Source organism: Caretta caretta, chromosome 10 (genome assembly GCF_965140235.1).
Source record: "Caretta caretta isolate rCarCar2 chromosome 10, rCarCar1.hap1, whole genome shotgun sequence".
NCBI classification, from domain to species: domain Eukaryota; kingdom Metazoa; phylum Chordata; order Testudines; family Cheloniidae; genus Caretta; species Caretta caretta.
Window position 1 is genome coordinate 53886355 of NC_134215.1, and position 21614 is coordinate 53907968.

General features: G+C 41.4%; 1 protein-coding gene across 3 annotated transcripts in view; it reads left to right on the top strand.

The window, feature by feature from the left end:
* The window catches only part of ICE2 (interactor of little elongation complex ELL subunit 2), a 61131-nt gene that overhangs the window by 7863 nt on the left and 31654 nt on the right, over window positions 1-21614 (top strand). For 2 of the 3 annotated variants that reach the window (XM_048866909.2, XM_048866911.2), the window contains 5 exons: window positions 7552-7819; window positions 9786-9905; window positions 17109-17243; window positions 17568-17690; window positions 19308-19467. In XM_048866909.2, the coding sequence (XP_048722866.1) occupies window positions 7552-7819; window positions 9786-9905; window positions 17109-17243; window positions 17568-17690; window positions 19308-19467 (806 nt within the window). Of the gene's footprint in view, window positions 1-4873; window positions 5530-7551; window positions 7820-9785; window positions 9906-17108; window positions 17244-17567; window positions 17691-19307; window positions 19468-21614 lie in introns of those variants that run through there. The other variant, XM_048866910.2, reaches the window with a different exon arrangement.

Consider the following 21614-nt stretch of genomic DNA (forward strand, 5'->3'; position numbering starts at 1 on the left):
AAATCAAATCTTTCCAAAAGTTTATTATAAAACATCAAAAGGAATATGCATTTGAGCTGTCACAAATACGAAATATGGACGAAACACCGATGACATTCGATTTCCCAATCAACAGAACAGTAACTGGTGTTGGTGAAAATACAGTTTTAATTACAACCACTGGTGATGAAAAAATCCATTTTATGGTGGTTTTATCGTGTTTGGCCAATGGGTCAAAGCTCCCTCCTATTGTTATTTTTAAAAGAAAAACCTTGCCTAAAAACATGAAATTTCCTGCTGGTATCATCGTACGTGCACACGTAAAGGGATGGATGGATGAATGAAAGAGGGACTATTGAATGGCTGGGAAAAGTGTGGAATAAGAGACCACGAGCACTTTTCAAGAAACCTGCTGTGCTCGTTTGGGGCATGTTCAGGGCACACAAGATGGATGAGGTGAAAAATGTGGCCAAAAAAATGAAAACTACTTTGGCTGTAATACCTGGAGGCTTAACTTCTGTCCTACAACTGCTTGATGTCTGCCTGAACAAACCCTTTAAAGACAGGCTACGCAAAATGTGGTCTGAATGGATGTGCTAAGGCATGGAGAAGTTGACAAAAGGTGGGAATCTTATGAAGCCCGAAATCAATCTGGTCACCTAGTGGGTCAAGTACTTGTGGGAGTCCTTTCCCTCGGAAATGATAGAAAAATCATTTCGGAAATGCTGTATCAGCAATGCGCTCGACGGGTCAGAAGACGATGCCATATTTGATGATGACACAACAGAGACTGATGATGTAAAGGAATCGGAGCCTGAAGATGACACTGCCAACATCTACGATGACAATGCAGGTACAACTGTGACTGAAGCCGAGTTTAATGAACTGTTTGGTGAATCGGAGACTGATTAGGACTTTGAAGGATCTTAAGACTAAGGATCTTCAAAAGACTTAAGACTTTTTGAAAAAGTACCTTAGAACAATATGAAACTTTAAAATCAGTAAATGGATGTTTAAAACATTGACTGACTGTAATTTTGAAGGTGAATACATATTTTTTCAGTTATTATAACAGCAGGTTTTTCGTTAAATTACATTAAAATAATTCTAGCAAAACTTTTGAGTGTTTCTTGTGATGCCAGCTTTTTAAATATAGCAGGGGTCAGCAAACTTTGGCTCCCAGCCTGTCAGGGTAAGCTGCTGGCAGGTTGGGACATTCTGTTTACCTGGAGTGTCCACAGGCATGGAGCCCCTCAGCTACGGTTTGCCGTTTCCAGCCAATGGGAGCTGCAGGAAGCGGCGCAGGCCAAGGGACGTGCTGGCCGCCACTTCCCGCAGTTCCCATTGTTTGGGAATGGTGAACCACGGCCACTGGGAGCTGAGGGGCTCCAGATAAACAAAATGTCCAGGCCCGCTAGCAGCTTACTCTTATGGGCCGGGAGCCAAAGTTTGCCAACCCCTGAAATACACGGTCGGCTTATGAGAAGGTCATACCATTTTTTTCCCATTTTTACCTATCCATCTTGGGGGGTCAGCTTATAAATGAACGGGCTAATGAATGACTGTATACGGTACTCTGTATGCAGTTAGCTCTTTTGAGACAGGCGGTTCCCTAATTTCTTTTTTGCTTAAATTCAATTTTTAATTTTATTAAAATGACTACCAAGACAATTTTGGTGCTGTGGGGTGGAGGAAGGAGTGTGTGGAGAGGTATTAGAGGATGAGGCAGAGATGAGACTTACTGAATTGCTGTGATCAGGGGAGTTTGGACTTTGGAGAAATAACTCATTCCAAATGGGAAATATTCTGTTCTTTTCCAAATACTCCAGGAATTTGTGAATCTCTATATAGGGACCCCTGATAATATTTAACTGAGATGCCACGCTTCTATTCCCTCTCCATGGAAGCTGTAGCTAAGAAGAGGGTGGATTGCATAAAATGAAGGGCAAATTTTTAAACCGTCAGCTCAAATAAAGTAAAACTGCAAATATGAATGGAAAGGCCCTGTTGGATTATTTTGGTATGCACCCTGATGAAGATTTTGACAGCATTGCACAGTGAAATAATCTTGATGTGTTGCCATTTAATACTGTGCTGAATATAGCCAATTTAAACTGCTAGAATTTTTTGACATTCCTACATTGGCAAATCTGAGTCAGCATCTTGTCGCTGCTGCAGCTTAATTATATTTGCCAGTTTGTGCCACAAGGATGGACATATTCTTATATTCAGTGAGACAGCTGTGAAGTATTATTAAGAGTTGCAGACGTGATACTGTTAGGTACGAATAGCTCTTGTGACATTTTTTAGTGCTGAAATCAAATCTCTAAAATATGTTTTTTCCAAGATCAGCAGTTAATGTTCATTTTGTTAACCTAAATATGCTCATTTTTAAGCATAGGTATTGTAAATATATAAGGGCTCAGTAAGCCTTCTTATACTGAAGTTGTTTTAAGAACCAATCTTATTACATACCTTGCTTCCTGTTGCTAGGACCATTTCCTCCTCCATGCCTCTCCTCCTTGTCGTGTCCAGCCAGTGTTATCTTGCTTTAACAACTGATTCCAGTACTGTTTAGTATTATAAATGGAGCTCTGAATAGTGTGCTTCATTATTGGGAAAAATCTTCTCTGAAATCTGGACTTCCCTGCTGTTAAAGCCATATGTCTTCCATTTTAAAAGAGGCTTCAGTGTCGAGTACTTCTCATTTGCTATCATAACTTTGGTTCAGGAGTAAGTGAGGCCTAGTTGATTATAAGTTGTTGACACGCAGTTTAACAAACATAAGTAACAGACTCAAAGTGGTGTCCGAACCTGCCAGAACAACAGATGCAAAATGTAGACCAATGGTACTCCGACCTCTGTGGTTCAGGAGCCAAATTAGCGGTCAATATTACCCAAAAGAGCCACAGTAGTGTGAATTCATTGTTTCATTCACCGTTATATCTATAATTCTCACAGCAAAATGACTGACAAAGTATTCTACAATTGGTTAATAATGTAATAAAAGTATCCTGACTGGTTAATAACTTAGATTGGTTGTTAATTAAATCACAGTGTTTTAATATCATCTCCTGCAAAGAGCCACAGGAGACACATTAAAGAGCCACTTGCAGCTCCTGAGCCTTGGTCTGAGTATTACTACTCTAGATAATCAGCACCCCTCACAACACACCTTTCAATATCCATGGGTCTATGCCTATAATATGTGGTGTACCTCATTCAGTGCACTAAGTGTTCCAATAACAGTTATGTGGGTGAAACAAGACAATCACCACACTCTCAAATGAACTCATGCAGAAAAATGATAAAAGACAAAAACATCATATTACCTGTGGGTGAATGCTTTCACAAAGTGATCACTCTATAGCTGATCTGTCAGTTTGCATCCTCAAAGGCAGCCTGCACAACACCTTAAAAGACAAACCTGGGGGCTTAAATTCATAATGTTTCTAGACACTAATAATCATGGAGTGAATAGAGACACAGGATTTAAGGCTTATAACAACAATCTATAACCTACTAATCCCCCATCCTTTCAGCTTTTTTTTCCCTCCTATGACTAGAGAGATTTTAATGGGCCACTTCACTTTGAATGGTCCTTTGAAATTTGTTAATTACTTATGGTAAAGAATCTGTGCCGCTGTGTATTTAGCTGTGACACTGCGAGTATGTTTCCCAAACCTGAAGAAGAGCTCTGTGTAAGGCCTGGTCTACACTACTCCATGGTAAGGGCAATGTAAGCTGCCTTGCATCAACCTAGCTGTGGAAGTGTCTTCACTTAAATTTGGGTCCCGCTGACATATGTGCCTCTCTGCGTCGACATAACACCACTTCCCGAAGCAAAGTAGGGCTTGTCAATACTGGCAGGTTTTGTCGATGAGACTAACATTGACATAAAAAAATCGACAAAAGCAAAGTCGCCAAAGTGAGTTTACATTTGCTCCCTGTTGACAGATCATGTCCACATTCAGGGCACCATTGTCAACAGTATGTATCCCACAGTGCCTGGTGATACCATCTATCACCAGATGTTGTGGGAAGGCAGAAATGGAGTGTGGCGCAAGGAGTGTTTTAACAACAGGCTGAGCAGATGCCGCATGGTAGTTGAATGTGCCTTTGGCCGTTTGAAAGCTTGCTGGTGGCGTCTCAATGGCAGGCTAGACCTTACCGAGGATAATATTCCCATGGTCATAGCCTCGTGCTGCACTTTGCATAATCTGTGTGAATCTAAGGGTGAAATGTTTGCTCAGATGTGGAGCACTGAGGCAGAGTGCTTGGCTGCACAGTTTGAACAGCCAGATGATAGGGCTGTCAGAGGAGCCCAGAGGGCTGCTATTAACATCAGAGAGGCTTTGAGGGACCACTTTGACAATGAGGGGGACTAACACGTCTGCTTTGGAGTTGCTTCCCTGGTGCATCCACATACAATTTTGGGGCCCAAGATTCATGCAACAAAATGCTTTAGAAGCCTGTTCCCAAGAGTGAATTGATTGCTATATGCTTTTGTAGAACACAGAGTAAAAACTCTGTACCTTTATTTACTGGTAAAAAGGGTAAAACCTCACAACTGTGTGTAGCTCCAGCTATCATTCTGCAAGCGGATGGAGTGATGGGGAAACTCAGGAGTGCTGTGAAGTGAAAAGGAATGTGTGGGCATAGAGGGGGGTGGGGCCTTTTGCGAGTAGTAGCAATCACTTTCTCACTGACTCTAGGCAGGCACACAGCTCTGTGAGCATCCCAATCATGGTGAGTGTCGGGAGTGGGGGGAAGGCGGTTGTGCGTCCGGACAAAACAGTCACTGCTTGCATGGCAGCTTTTCAGGGAACTCATTCTAAAATTATCTCCCACTTTTTCACAGGCAGCCAACCTGCTTGCTGACGCCTCACTGATGTGGGTGAGCAGGGAAACCAGGGCACAACTAATGTATGCTTGCGGCTTTCACCCGGGTCTATATGCAGCTCAGCTATGTGCCGCTTTGGTTCTAGCTCCAGTGATTGCTAAATGGCATGGTACAGTTTCCTACAATGGAGGAACTAACAAGGCTGCAATCCCTGGGAATCTGTGGCAGAGGATTAACAAGTACCACTTGGAAACTTTCCAGAGCCTCTCTCTGAAGGATTCCCTGCAGGTCTCGATGTCCATCGACACCCTGCTTGGCCGTGCAGATTAGCTACACATGGCAATGTCCAGCTCACACAAAACATTACCTGCCTCCCACTTTTTGATTCCCTACACAAACCACAGCAACTTACCTGGCGTCTCATCTGCTTCCTGCTCCCCATAGAGCACTTCTGGAGTGGAGAAAAGTTCCTGGCTGCCTGCCCCACTGGGCGACCCTGCTGGGAGCTCCACATCCTCTTCTAGCTCCACTTCTTCATCCAGAATTTCAGCATTCAGGTTACCTCCTCTTTCTGCTGCCTCCGCAGTATCCACGGGGCTATCGGCGATGGAGATGGGGTCACCACTGAGGATAGCATTCAGCTCCTTATAGAAGCAGCAGGTCTTAGGTGCACCACCGGAGCAATGGTTCGCCTCCCGCGCCTTATGGTACGCCTGCCTCAGCTCCTTTATCTTCACTCTGCACTGCTGCATGTCCTGATCATAGCCCTTTTTGAGAAAAGCCTCAAGAAATTTGCCCATATGTGTCCCGATTTCTGTGGGTCATTTGCAGTTGCGACTGAACAGACTCCTTTCCCCATATACAGATCAGATCCAACAGCTTACCAGTGGTCCAAGCAGGAGTGCGGTTGGTGGAATGGCAAGCCATGCTTACCTGGGAAGCCAGCAAGGAGGAAATTATATTTAAAATTCTCAGGGCTTGCAAGGGGGAGGGGTGGGTTGGCGGCTGCAGGGCAGCGGAGTTCAAACCGCTGACCAGAGCGGCAGCATGGGAATTGTCGGACACTTTCTGGAGGCCAATAAAATTGGGGGCGGGGGGAGGCGTTGTATGTACACTGGCTGTTTGTTGACAATAAAGGGAGGGGAAAAGACAAAAGTCTCTCGCAGGTGTGGAAATTTTGGGCGACAAAACTTGCCAGCATAGACAAGCCTGTAGAGTCAGTCGATGTAATGAGGTTGATGCAGTGTCAGTGTAGACGCTGAGTTGCTTACATCGACTGTTACTGGCTTTCAGGAGTTGTCCCACAATGCCCAACAATGGCAGTGTGCATCCTCGCCAAGAGCATTTCTATCAACTGTACTGTCAACACAAGGAGTTAAGCTTACAAAAACACAAGAGTTTAGTAGCTGTGGTGGCTGTGTGCTGATGTAAGTTAATTCAACATAATTTTGTAGTATAGACATGACCTAAGCTAGAGAGCTTGTCTCTCTGAGTACCAGCAGTTGGTCCAATAAATGATATTACCTTACCCATTTTGTGTCTGTAATACCTGGGACCAACGTGGCTACAACATTGTATACATAAGTAGCAGACAGCAGATGAGGAAATGAGGCCTCATCCATAGTGAAGACATTTCCAGAACAAAGAGGACCTGTGTTTTGTGATTGGCTCTCTCATCTAGATATCCAGTGTAACAAGTTATTATATGTGATGTCTCCTGGAAAAGTGGAGTTGATCCAGTACAAATAATTACCACATTTTTCTTCTTTTGAAGTCAGTGGTGAAACTCTCATCAGTCCTAGGATATGACTAAATTTAGATGTGTCTAAATATAGATGGGGGAATGGTGTTATAACACCATTGTTCTATTAATTATGATTAAGATTGCAAGTTTGTCATGGAGGTTATGGAAGTCAGGATTCTTGGACCTCCATGTCTTCTGCAGCGGCCAGTGTGCCTGGCCCAGGGGAAGCTCAGGCAGCCTCTGCGCCAGGTACGCTGGTCGCTGCTAGGTCAGCCCCGGGCCACCGCACACCCCCCACCCCAGCAACAATGTTTGGGTGTGGGAGGGGGCAGGAGGTTGGGGCGTGGGACGGGGTGAGGCTGGCTCTGGGTGGTACTTACCTGGGGATCTCCCCAGAAGTGGCGACATCCCCCATGCTCAGCTGCTAAGCAGAGGTGTGGCAAGGCAGCTCCACCTGCAGGCACCACTCCCACAGCTCCCATTGGCCGTGGTTCCCAGAGCCCCCCAGGTAGGTGCTGCTCAGAGCCCGTCCCATGCCCCAACCCTCCGTGCCCTCCCACACCCAAACTCTGCTGCTGGGGGTGGTGCAGAGCCGGGTAGGGAGCCTGCCAGCCCCACCAGCACCAGCAGGGATCCCAGGCTGCAAGCCACTGCCCGTCCCCCTCTTCCCCCTGCACGCAGCCAGGCTGCCTTCCCCCAGCACCCGCAGGGCCCCCGGGCACCATCCCCCCCACAAGTTTTATTCACAGGTATTTTTAGTAACAGTCATGGACAGGTCAGGGGCCATGAATTTTTGTTTACTGCCTGGGACCTGTCCTTGACTTTTAGTAAAAGTACCTGTGAATAAAACTTAGCCTTAATTATGATGTATTTTGTCCAATGATTGGAAATCTTAAGGTCTTCCATGACTGTCAGCATCAGTTTTCTCAAATACAAGTCTTCATGTGAAAAGTGTAAATTGTTTCACTTATTACTTTTCTTTCAGACATAAAGAAGAAAATGTAGAGGCATCAATAAACTCTGTAGAAGATGCAAAAACATTTAACACACAGGCTGCAGCTCAAGCTGAGGAGGAAGTTAAACCCACAGCTGATGATAATCCTTTTCCAGAGCCCAGAATCCCGTATCCTTATGTCTCTAGTCTAACTGAGAAGGAGCAGAAAACATATTTATATCTAATGACTAAGTTTTCAAAAAACCCTGCATCCTACCAATTTACTGCAACATATCAAAGAGAATATTCCCAGTATTTAGTAAGTGTTAAAATTGTTTTTCTCCTAATATTCCTTGCTGTAATAATCCAAGGGAAATTTTCTAAAAGTCATTTGATAAAAATGTGATTGTAATAATTATAAGTCCTTAAACATTTCCAATTTCCGACATGTTTTATCTCCCCAACAATGAAATTTGATTTTTTTTTAAAGATAACTAAAAATGTACATTGTTGTTTTACTGAGGCTTTTTTAGGATAGTTGATGTCATGTTACTCTAAAAACATAGTTGAATAGTTGTCTTGATGCCTCCTGGCTTTCCTGTCCTTAAGTCAGTTGCTATGATGGTAGTTATTGGAGAAATGAAAGTGATGAATTGACCACAAAATAAGTAGTAAGTGGAGGACACACATGTAGAATTTCATAATGTCATGGACAAATGTTTTAACTGTATTAGAAGTTAGATGCATCATGACGGCTCTGTCCTTCTGTGGCGGGTGGTGGAGGCCCTGCCACATCCCGCCCCAGAAAAGGATAGTAGAGAGGTCCCTCAAGCTGTCTACAGCAGCTGTGTGGGAAGCAGCTAATCAGGGCCCAGCAGGCTAGTATAAGAAGAGCTGCAGGGCCAGAGCAAGATAGTTCCCTGTTAGAGCTGGAGGAGAGTAGATGCTCTGTCTGTCTGGCTGAGAGAGCTGCAGGACCTCGGGCAGAGCAATGCTGGCAGAGGTCTAGGGGGAGGACACAAAGGAGCTCCAGCCTGGCTCCAGACCTGGTAGGTCTTCAAATATGTTAAGGACTGTTATAAAGAGGATGGTGATCAATTGTTCTCCATGTCCACTGGTAGGACAAGAAATTATGGGTTTAGTCTGTAGCAAGGGATATTTAGATTTGATATCAGAAAAAAACATTCTAACTATAAAGATAGGTAAGCACTTCTGTGGGAGGTTGTGGAATTCCCATCATTGGGGGTTTTTCAGGTTAGAGACACTGCTGCAGTGGTCTAGGTGTACTTGATCCTGCCTCTCAAGGTTCCTTCCAAGCCCACATTTCTATGATTCTATATGCTGATTATATCTTAGGCTGCATCCCGTAATACAAGACTAACTCATTAACACCATTGGAAACCTTCATGTTGACCTTCAGTACTTGCTATAGCAAGTAGTCTACTCACTGGAGTAGAAATGCACAAATATTCACTCTTTTAGTTATTCTGAGCAAAAATGTTCTAGACAATGAGCTACTGTATTTCTTTCCCATGCTGGCTGGATGCATCCAGAGCTTTGGAGCGGAGCCCGGAGCTGGAGTGCGGAGCAGCTCCGGAGCAGTGGAGCTGCAGGTTTTTGCCTGGAGCTGGAGCAGAGCCGGAGCACAGCTCCAAAGCCCTGGGTGCATCATTAGATATGAATCTTGTAAGTGGCATTAACTGATTGATTGGCTGGGGCTGTTGCTCCATTACATTGATGGTCTTGTGGTTCTTTATTTATGGCAATTCCATTCTCTTATGTTGTGACAATGGATATATCTACACTAGAAAAATTAGTACCCATTTTTTTTCAGCAACAGGGCTAGCGTGCTATTGTTAGTAGCATTGTAAGTGCTAATGTAGACAGGGCTCGTGTCAACTTTCTCTGACAATGCCTGTGCATCATGCTCCTTGGTTAAACTAATATTTGTTGCAGGAAGGAAGCTTCTTTTCTTAAGGAAATAGGCTCCCATTCTGTAATATTCTTTTGTATTGACTTCAGTGGAGGTGTACCAAGATCTAGCAGTGTAGAATATCTAGTGAGATCTGGGCCATAATGTCTTCAGTTCTTCACCAAGATACCTGCATTGCCTTTCTAGACATGTCACTTCTTGTGTGATTTAAATAAGCTACTGGATGCTTTGTAAATATGCAATAAGGGTTTACCTTTACAATTACAGTTAAGTTATGGGGGGGGTTATTTTTTGTTTTTTCTTGCTATCTTCAAAATTTGACTCTCTTTTTTTGTCTTCTTTCTTGTTTCAGCAAATGAAAGAATTTCTGAACAGTGAAATTGCAGAATTTTTGAAGTTTGCACAAAATGCAGCCAAGAGTTGCGTTCAGGATTATGATACCATCTCTGAGGATGCACTGCTTTATACTGAGGTAACAGAAATGTTTGTGCATTCATTCATTCATTGAATAAATAGATGAAAATATTGGGGGGGGAAATAACATACTAGCCAGGGATGAGCAGATGTGCAGAGTATAAATTCAGTAAACTGAGGTAATTGAATATAAATAAAGAAATGTAGTTTGTCATCAGTGAAGCATGCAGTGTCTCTTCGGCAGCAGCTGGGGCTCCCCCGTTAGGTAGGCCCATCGAACCATCACCTTGACAAGCCCTACCTCCCTACACCTGGACCCCTCTGACAAGCCCCCCACACCCAATCCCCATCCCACTGAGCCCCAGCCAGCTGCACCTAGACCCCAACCCCATCAAGCCCCACCCCCCAGCACTGGACTGCCTCCACTAAACCTCCCCCCTCCCAAACCCCATCTCCCACAACCCAGACCCCCATGCTGAGCCCCAACCACCTGCAGAAACCCATTGCCCCTGCACCCGGAACCCCCCAACGAGCCCCTGTGTATTCAGATCTCCCACTGAGCCTCCCGCACCCAGATTGCCCCACCACAGAAACCTCTCACTCCACACCTGGATCCCCCCACACTAAGCCCCTCCATACTTGGATCCTGTTGGGCTGAGCCTGCCAAGCCATACCTGGTGTGCCTCGCACAGTGGGGCAAGGCCCCAGGTTGTTTCTGGGGCAAGCCCAGCCCTTGCACTGTGTCAGGGTCAGGTGCAGCCTCACTGCCGAGTCCCTGTACTGCGGCAGGTGGGAGCTTCAGGGTGATCTCCCACCTTAATGCAGCCAGTGGCCAGTGCTCCCCACTGCCAGGCTGGAGCCACATTTATTTATTGACAATTAAAATTTGCAGAATTTTAAAATGTGCATATAATTTTAGGTTTCAGAGGAACAGCCGTGTTAGTCTGCATTCGCAAAAAGAAAAGGAGTACTTGTGGCACCTTAGAGACTAACCAATTTATTTGAGCATGAGCTTTCGTGAGCTACAGCTCACTTCATCAGATGTATACCGTGGAAACTGCAGCAGACTTTATATACACACAGAGAATATGAAACAATACCTCCTCCCACCCCACTGTCCTGCTGGTAATAGCTTATCTAAAGTGATCAACAGGTGGGCCATTTCCAGCACAAAGCCAGGTTTTCTCACCCTCCACCCCCCCACACAAATTCACTCTCCTGCTGGTGCTAGCCCATCCAAAGTGACAACTCTTTACATAATCAAGTCGGGCTATTTCCTGCATAGATCCAGGTTTTCTCACATCCCCCCCACCCCCATACACACACAAACTCACTCTCCTGCTGGTAATAGCTCATCTAAACTGACCACTCTCCAAGTTTAAATCCAAGTTAAACCAGAACATCTGGGGGGAGGGGGGGGTAGGAAAAAACAAGAGGAAACAGGCTACCTTGCATAATGACTTAGCCACTCCCAGTCTCTATTTAAGCCTAAATTAATAGTATCCAATTTGCAAATGAATTCCAATTCAGCAGTTTCTCGCTGGAGTCTGGATTTGAAGTTTTTTTGTTTTAAGATAGCGACCTTCATGTCTGTGATTGCGTGACCAGAGAGATTGAAGTGTTTTCCGACTGGTTTATGAATGTTATAATTCTTGACATCTGATTTGTGTCCATTTATTCTTTTACGTAGAGACTGTCCAGTTTGACCAATGTACATGGCAGAGGGGCATTGCTGGCACATGATAGCATATATCACATTGGTGGATGTGCAGGTGAACGAGCCTCTGATAGTGTGGCTGATGTTATTAGGCCCTGTGATGGTGTCTCCTGTATAGATATGTGGGCACAATTGGCAACGGGCTTTGTTGCAAGGATAAGTTCCTGGGTTAGTGGTTCTGTTGTGTGGTATGTGGTTGTTGGTGAGTATTTGCTTCAGGTTGCGGGGCTGTCTGTAGGCAAGGACTGGCCTGTCTCCCAAGACTTGTGAGAGTGTTGGGTCATCCTTTAGGATAGGTTGTAGATCCTTAATAATGCGTTGGAGGGGTTTTAGTTGGGGGCTGAAGGTGACAGATCAGCGGCACTGCTATGGGTACCCGCATGGCCCCACAGTATGCCAACATTTTTATGGCTGATTTAGAACAGCGCTTCCTCAGCTCTCGTCCCCTAAAGCCCCTACTCTACTTGCGCTATATTGATGACATCTTCATCATCTGGATCCATGGAAAAGAAGCCCTTGAGGAATTCCACCATGATTTCAACAATTTCCATCCCACCACCAACCTCAGCCTGGTCCAGTCCACACAAGAGATCCACTTCCTGGACACTACAGTGCTAATAAACAATGGTCACATAAACACCACCCTATACCGGAAACCTACTGACCGCTATTCCTACCTGCATGCCTCCAGCTTTCACCCTGACCACACCACACGATCCATCGTCTACAGCCAAGCTCTAAGATACAACCGCATCTGCTCCAACCCCTCAGACAGAGACAAACACCCACAAGATCTCTGTCAAGCTTTCTTACAACTACAATACCCACCTGCAGAAGTAAAGAAACAGATTGATAGAGCCAGAAGAGTTCCCAGAAGTTACCTACTACAGGACAGGCCTAACAAAGAAAATAACAGAACGCCACTAGCGGTCACCTTCAGCCCCCAACTAAAACCCCTCCAACGCATTATTAAGGATCTACAACCTATCCTAAAGGATGACCCAACACTCTCACAAGTCTTGGGAGACAGGCCAGTCCTTGCCTACAGACAGCCCCGCAACCTGAAGCAAATACTCACCAACAACCACATACCACACAACAGAACCACTAACCCAGGAACTTATCCTTGCAACAAAGCCCGTTGCCAATTGTGCCCACATATCTATTCAGGGGACACCATCACAGGGCCTAATAACATCAGCCACACTATCAGAGGCTCGTTCACCTGCACATCCACCAATGTGATATATGCCATCATGTGCCAGCAATGCCCCTCTGCCATGTACATTGGTCAAACTGGACAGTCTCTACGTAAAAGAATAAATGGACACAAATCAGATGTCAAGAATTATAACATTCATAAACCAGTCGGAGAACACTTCAATCTCTCTGGTCACGCAATCACAGACATGAAGGTCGCTATCTTAAAACAAAAAAACTTCAAATCCAGACTCCAGCGAGAAACTGCTGAATTGGAATTCATTTGCAAATTGGATACTATTAATTTAGGCTTAAATAGAGACTGGGAGTGGCTAAGTCATTATGCAAGGTAGCCTGTTTCCTCTTGTTTTTTCCTACCCCCCCCTCCCCCCAGATGTTCTGGTTTAACTTGGATTTAAACTTGGAGAGTGGTCAGTTTAGATGAGCTATTACCAGCAGGAGAGTGAGTTTGTGTGTGTATGGGGGTGGGGGGGATGTGAGAAAACCTGGATCTATGCAGGAAATAGCCCGACTTGATTATGTAAAGAGTTGTCACTTTGGATGGGCTAGCACCAGCAGGAGAGTGAATTTGTGTGGGGGGGTGGAGGGTGAGAAAACCTGGCTTTGTGCTGGAAATGGCCCACCTGTTGATCACTTTAGATAAGCTATTACCAGCAGGACAGTGGGGTGGGAGGAGGTATTGTTTCATATTCTCTGTGTGTATATAAAGTCTGCTGCAGTTTTCACGGTATACATCTGATGAAGTGAGCTGTAGCTCACGAAAGCTCATGCTCAAATAAATTGGTTAGTCTCTAAGGTGCCACAAGTACTCCTTTTCTTTTTGCATATAATTTTAATTTTTGGCACAGAATTCCCTCAGTATGAGATAAGACTTTGCTATGACTCACTCAAAATCACTATCATAGAAAAGTGAAGGCAGTGTTATCTATCTGATGTCATATGTCATAGTGAAGTAGGGTGAAGGCAGCTCTCTGTTAGGTCCCAAATATTTTCTGTTACAGTGGTACATATTCCTTTAAAACTGTTAAATAGTGAATGGCAAAAATAAGAGCATCATAAGAATATGAATGGCAAGATCTGAATTTCTGCCTTATTCCTGTACTAATTTGCAATGGGAGCAGACATGTGGGGGACCCTGAATATGAAGTTGGCAAATATAAATTTTAATTAGAAGTTTTTTTATTTGTTAGAGATGAAGTGGAGAAAGTACTAATAAAATAAAACATTTTGATAATTGTGTATATTTCTAGTAGTGATTTACCTTGACGTGAAATAGTCTATTATTGTGTTAGAATGGTAAACTCTTCCAGATGGAAAATGTGTTACTTTCTGTCTTATAGCACAGAGCACTGTCTCAGTCCACACATCATAATAATTACAATATTTCTTAGTGAGTAGTTACTTCAGCTAAATTTGGTAATAAGGCTGACCTTATTTCACCTTAACATTTTCTTACTTTGCAGTTTCTCGTACACAAGACAGATTTGTTCTGTAGTTGAGAAATAGTTTGGGTAGACACAATTATTAGAATCCTGTTCTACATTATAGCTTTAGTGTTGTTTCAGAAAAGAAACAATAAGGAATAAAAACATAGATTTGTTTAAAATTGAGATTAGCCTTAATTTGTTCTCTACCCTTGTTATATATTGTCTATTGTTGCAGTTTGTGTCCATTTTTTTTTTTTAAACAGAGGACCCTACATCTGGTCACAAAATGTGGCCTCATTCCTCCATGTCCTCTAGTCTGTGATTTATATTTAACAAAATTACTTGACTCCAGTCATCTTTGAAGCAGCAATTGTGGACAGAGAATGGAATAATTTTTAGTTGGTGCAAGTAATGAATTACTAAAGTCCATGAGTACGTGATGTGAAATTAGTGTAATTTGTTTCCGCGTCCAGGGTTCACATGCAAATGAATGTGTTTCCACAGGGGACATTCCCTTCCTCTTTACCCTTGCATCCTTCACCTGAAGCCTACATAAAATAGATACCATGAAAAAGGAATTATTAAGGGTGTTTCAGAGTCCAACTAGAAGGCTGAGCCTCCAAAGAAAGTTGCTTATTTGCTGAGAGAAAGACTTAACTAGTTCAATGCAAACTGATTGGCCGAAACATGTATTTACAGATTGGTATCTGAATAAAAATCTTATTTTTAAGTACTCCTTATGCCTTCATATACTGTATTAACAGTGATCATTACAGCTCCATAGACTTAATGTATTAGTAGTAATAAGTATTTATTTGCGTTCTACATAAAACTCCAAAAGTTTTCTGAGAGCTTTTCCCTCTCTGTGCTAATTCCAGTACAGCAGAACAACAAACGTTACCTATGGATCTCAAATACCACGGTCACAGATGACTTAGCTGGCTTCTTGAAGAAGAAAAAAAAGACACAGATTTATTTTTTTTAAAGTCTTTTAAAATTTGGGGGGGAAAGTGTGGGAGATAGGAAGAGCACCGTAATCTGTTTCCCTGATTTTGTTTATTCCTTCCTCATCCTCTGCAGAACCCCCAAAACAAGATCATAGGAACTTTTAGCCACTTTCAAAATGATAAACTCATGGTATTTTATGCAGTGGAAAAACAACAGCAAAAAAAAAACAACCAAAAATAAAAACCCATTAAGCACATTTGTATCCTATACTTCTTTGTTTTGTGTTTGTACAATGCCTCGCATTCTGAGGCCCTGGTACAGGACTGGAGCATGTAGGTGCTACCACAATACAAATTATATCTGAATACGTTTGTCCACCCCATACTGTTTTTTCTTATCAAGACTGGTTTCATTTCCCTAAAACAACATTTCATCCGTACCAGTAGTCTTGGTTCTATAATACTTCCAAGCTTTCTGGATCAGAGTAATACATAACGTGGTAAAGTACCAAATGCTTTTATGATAAATTACAGAATATACTTTCTTCTCTTCTCTTCTGGCAATTGATTAATTTAGTTAGATTGTTCAGAGTACTGATCTAGACAATCCTTTCTTAAATAAACCCATACTGAGCTCTGCTTTTAATACTTTTCACACTTATAGATGTTTTAATTCTTTATCATTGTTTCCAATATCTTTTCCCTTGGGAACAAGGCCTGCAGATGTTTAATTTTTCTCTATCCTCCCTTGATACCTTCCTAAATATGGAAAACTAAATTAGTTCTTTTAATACTGCCTCCAGTCTTAAAACCAATGTATAACTTAGCCAAAAGCTTTCATATTCCCTTCCTAGTTCCTTCAGAATGTAATTTTTCCAAGTTTGGCATGTTTCCACCTTTTATAATTATAATGGCTTAATTATCTACTTTCAGCAACCGCAAAGCCTTTTTCACACACACCCCATGCAGAGAATCATGTCCCATTATCTGGTAGCATCTTATTTTCTGCTACCTTTATAAAGAACTCAGAGCTCTGGAAAAATTAGGGGATTAATGATGTAGTCTCGCGCATTTTACAGTTGAAGAAACTGAGGCCTCAGAAATCTAAGACCAGCCTGAAAATGTGGTCCTTATACAAACTCCTGTTTTTGTAGCTGCAAATGGGTAAGTGCAGTTAAGGTTATTTAGTAGTTTCAGTACCTGATTTTTGGGAAAATCAAATACTTAGGCTTCCAAGACCTTAATTGCGTTTGTGCCCACAATTTGTGGATATTTTTGAAGACCAATTTTTAAAAATCTGGACTCAGTGATTTGCCAAGGATCACACAGGGACTCAGTGCCAGATCCAAGAATAGAATCTACATCTTGTGACTTCCATTCCTGTCTCTTAACCACAAGATATTCCCTTTGTCTCTCTAGGTTCCTATCTCTTCCTCCATCACAGTGTTATATGAGCGCCTACACACCTCATAGAGTTCATAGAAGTTCATCGAATATCAGGGTTGGAAGGAACCTCAGGAGGTCATCTAGTCCAATCCCCTCCTCAAAGCAGGACCAATCCCCAATTTTTGCCCCAGATCCCTAAGTGGCACCCTCAAGGATTGAATTCATAACCCTGGGTTTAGCAGGCCAATGCTCAAACCACTGAGCTATCCCTCCCCACCTCCTTTTTGGGGCAGTGCTTTTAAAACAAACAAGAAGCAGCCTTCTACCAACCTCAATTTTTCCTTTTTCCTCTTGTCACAAACTGTTAAACTGAATTCTAAAGAAGAATAAAGAAATATTTTTAACAAATCTATTCACAGAAATGGATGAAATATGCATTCTTTCTCATAGCTGAAAATACAGGCAGATGTAACTTTTGCAGCAGCATTCTAATTTTTATGAAACTGTTATGGTATTGATACATAGGCTTTGTAACATCCTTTTTTGTTTTTTTCCCCCTTTAGCAATTTTTACGTGCTTGTATTGGACATGTGAAGAAGTACCCTGAATTCTACATTCTCCATGAAATCACCAGTATCATGGGAGGCAAATTTAGCACAGAGTTGACCTTAAAGCTGGAGAAAAAACTACTTGCATTGGTAACATCTCTCTCTCTCTCTCTCTCTCTCTCTCTCTCTCTCTCTCTCTCTAAGTTCAGATATTATTTTCTGATAACCTGAATTAAACATGCATTACATTATGTAATGCTACATTGATTGAGATCATTCTTCCATGCTTGGACTATATAGCAACTTGCATTGCTTTGGTAATAACTAAATTATTTTGGAGACTGGAAGGTAACCGTTCTGTATGAATATTTTTCAAATATGAGAATCTTACATTTTTAGAGGGAATTTATATAAACAATCAAAATGCCAACACTGATGCCAATAAATGTCTGATGCTGCTTTATTTTATTCAAGGGAAAGGCAAGATTTCTTAAAATATTGTCACCTGCCATGCATACGCAACTACAGCTATCCGTAGATTATAAAACTGTAGCATCTGTTGCAACTCCAGAACAGAGAGCTTCTGCTATGCATGATGTGAGTAACTATTGTTGTTATAATGTATGTAATAATGTAATTCACATCATTCTTTTTAGTGGTGTATGATCAATGTAGCGTTTCTGTTACAACAATCATCCTCCCATTTTTAAAGTTTGAAATAGCACTAACAGTCTGATCCGATGCTCACTGCAGTAAATTCCGTTCACTTCAATAGACGTTGGATGAGGCCCTTAGAATGTAACATGCCAGCTATCTGTAACCTCTAATGAATTTAGATAGAGCTATTGTTTACAAGTACTCTGGTTAAGGATCTAGTTTTGTATTCATTTTAAAATTATCTTTTTTTTAATTAAAATATCAATATATATGTATTGAAAAGAGTTTGATTATACAAAAAAATTAGTTTACAAAGGATTTTTTTTTCCTCCTTATGGAATTTATTTGTCACAGAATGTGAACTCCGTGTTTGAGTTAAATAGTTTATTAGGCTATATGCTAGATTATTTCCTGAAAAGATATCTTAAATTATTACTAGTATCCTTACATAAAGTGATAAGAAGCAGTTGTCTCCTATCACAAATGCCATGTGATGTGGCTTTTTTAAAAAAAATATGTATTCTACATAACTTGTTGTACACTAATATAGGAGCTATGTTCATAAGTTATGCATTGACCATTCAAGAGACACAGAGATTTTGGAGGGTTGGGGCTTGGAAATGTCTGAGTTGCAAGAGAAGTCAGGATGAAACCATTAACATGTCCCATGGTTCATCAAAGGGTAGTCCTGCTGCTGTGAACTACATATAGTTCACTGGCAAGAACCTTGAAAGAAAGGAAGAAATAGCTAGTGGTTCCTCCTTCCTCACATTTTTGTACTGTCCTGAACTGCTCTTGAGTTCCCCACATTACCAATTCTGATCATTCCAGCTCTCATCATCTCATCACCCCATGCCTCCAATTACAATATCCTCATGCTTGTGTAGACGCACAAGCATAATTCATGGCAAGTTTCATAATCTTAATTCTGCATTTCTTGCGTTTATCATATTTGGATTTTGTGTTTAACATTCTTGAAAGGTAATATTTACTCAGATCACTGATGTGTGCCTGCATATTTAACTTCACCATAATTTTTTTTTGTGTTGGAACTGCTAATGCTATTTCTGGGCCCATAAGGTGATGACATCTTCTAAATGTCAAGGATACAAGAGAATCCTATGATATTCTAATGAACAAGAAGAGTGATGCTCCATTAGTTGAAATTGACTCTTCAGTGTGTTGTGTTATATGCTTGTATTTGTGATTTATCTGACTCAAAGTACTAACTGTGTGTGAGAGAGAGAGAGATGTGGGGGGTGTTGTTTTGTTTTAAGTGTCATGCAGCTGTTTATTGCTTTTCTTTGTTCCCTTTTTTCCTGGTAATTTTTTGTGCTACAATATGTATGTATAGGATGCAGAGAACACTTCTAGGGTCTTGCCTTAAAGTTTCTTTGATTCTGAACTCGAACGTTAATGTTGTGTTTGAATATTTGTTTTCAAATATTTTTTATTCAGTAATCTTAAAAAAAACTGGATATTTTAATTAACTTGTTTTTGCTTGTTAATGTTTAAAATGTCATTGTTCATTTCTTTTTTTTTATTAATTTGTTTTAGGACATTAGTTTGGATCCAAATGCTGAAAAGCTTGCTTTAAAATATTGTCCACAAGTAGTTTTAAATAGTCAGTCATTATTTACTTTGTTGAATAATCATGGACTAAACTACAAGGAACAGTGGGAAATACCAGTTTCTGTTAAAATGATCCCTGTTGCAGGTACAGTATGTTTTGTTCACGGGGTTTGTGGTTTTTATAGTCACCTTTCCAGAGGTACACAGAGAAGAGAATTTCAAAATCCTAATTGTCCAAATAGTCTTTCCCTACATATGCATACTTATGCTTATACATTGATTCCCTGTAACACTATGAATTATTAGCCAAATATGTGCTTCTGTTTTCATTGTTATAAGATTACTTAGGTGTTTCTTTTGCACCGCACCGCTATCTTGTAGCTTAGGATTCTTTTTAATGGTCTGAGATCTAACTTCTCAGTAATCATACTACACGTTAGCCCTTCCACTTAATTAATCTAAGTGTGCAGGAAACATTTACAAGTTACAAAACCAGCTTTGTTTCTTAATGAGGGAATGGTAATTGTGTTTCAGATAGAGCATTCAGGCTTTTTAAGTTTTGTCAAATCAGTTTGCATAAACACACACCGACCAACAAAAAGAAGACAAGAGAAGGGAAAAATAAGAAAATAGTGCTCCTTTTCTGGTCTGGTGGTAGATGGGGATAGTCATTTTAGACAGTTTCATGGTGGGGTTATGGCTCTTTCCTTAGGCATACAGAGTCTGGTCCATGTAAATTCTCTGATTGGAAAGGGTGGATTAGAGGCACAATCTCATAGCTAGATGTAGTTTCCCCCTCTTTCCTGGTGACAGGAACCAGTGGCACTGCCATCAGAATGTTCAGGCAAAACCAAGTCTATCACCTAGAGTTCATTGGTAAAATCTGAGAAATTCCTTGACTTCAAGTCTATAGGCATGGCATTCATGACTGGCATCAGAAAATAAAGAAAAGCAAAGGGAAAAAATGAACACAAAATAAAACCAACAAAAGCAGAGAGAGGGATGAGCTTAGGCCTTTTTGGGTTACTCTGGTTTTTAGACTTGATCGGCCCATAGAAAATTACTCGGCGTTCACAACAGTCTTTCTGGAAGTTTCTAGTAGCTTTTCTAACTGATTTAGGAGCCTAAATCTCAATTTCAGAGAGGATTTAAGCACTTTTTGGCTTCCAAGTGTTTAAATCTTTTTTGAAAATGAGACTGAGCCCTGGTTGATACTACAGAGTTAGGTTGACGTAAGGCAGCATATATCAACCTAGCTCTGTAAGCGTCCACAGTAAAATGTAGCTCCTTTCTATGTAATTCACCCACTACAACGATTTAATAACTCTACCTTCGTGAGAAGTGTAGTGCTTAGGTCAATTATAGTTAGGTTGATGCAGTGTCAGTGTAGATACTGCGTTGCTTATGTCGACTGCTGCTGCATTTCAGAAGCCTTCCCGCAATGCACCACGCTGACAGTTAAATCAGTGCAAGCGCTGCTGGTGAGCACATACATCACTGACACAAGGAGCGTAGTGTGGACATGCAAAAGCAATTTAATTACTGCGGTGACTGTATGTTAACGTAACTTAGGTTGACTTAATTTTGTAATGTAGTCATACCTTGAGGCTCCTGAATCAGTTAAGTGTTGCAATGATGTGTGCACTAAATGCCTAAATACCTTTAAAAGTTTAGGCCTAAATCAATTACACTCACTCTGTTAGAAGTAACCCAAGTCAATTGTTCCTATTGTCATGACCAATCTCAGTGTTTAAAACATTGGTTTTCAGCCTGTGGTCTGCGGACCTTGGGGGTCCACAGACTGCCTGAGATTTCCACCTTCATTAAAAATTTTTTACGGGTCTGCTAATAAAAAAAGGTTGAGAACCACTGGTTTAAAATAAAAGATTACTTCATACATGTGGCACACCTATAATTTCAGTGTCACTTTTGAAAGTCTACAGGATTTGTTCTTCTCAAGAGGATGTATGTTGCTCTTCCTTGCAAATGAACACCTACAAAAATGATGTTCCAAAACTTGAGAATTTTTGAATTTTTGACTCAGATATTGTGTGTTTCCAGTGTGTTTGATCATTTTGAAAAGCAAAAACCAATGACTTAAAATGGATTAATCAATATACCCAGACATACTGTAATCAGATTAAAAAATAAAACAAAACATGGATGTGATTTAACACCTCATATCATCTTCAGTGAATATGGTTTAATGTGTATCTGATATATTTTTGTCAACTGTAAAAGTGCAGTTATGGTCAACAAATTGACTGTAAAAATGGCACACCTTAATATCTC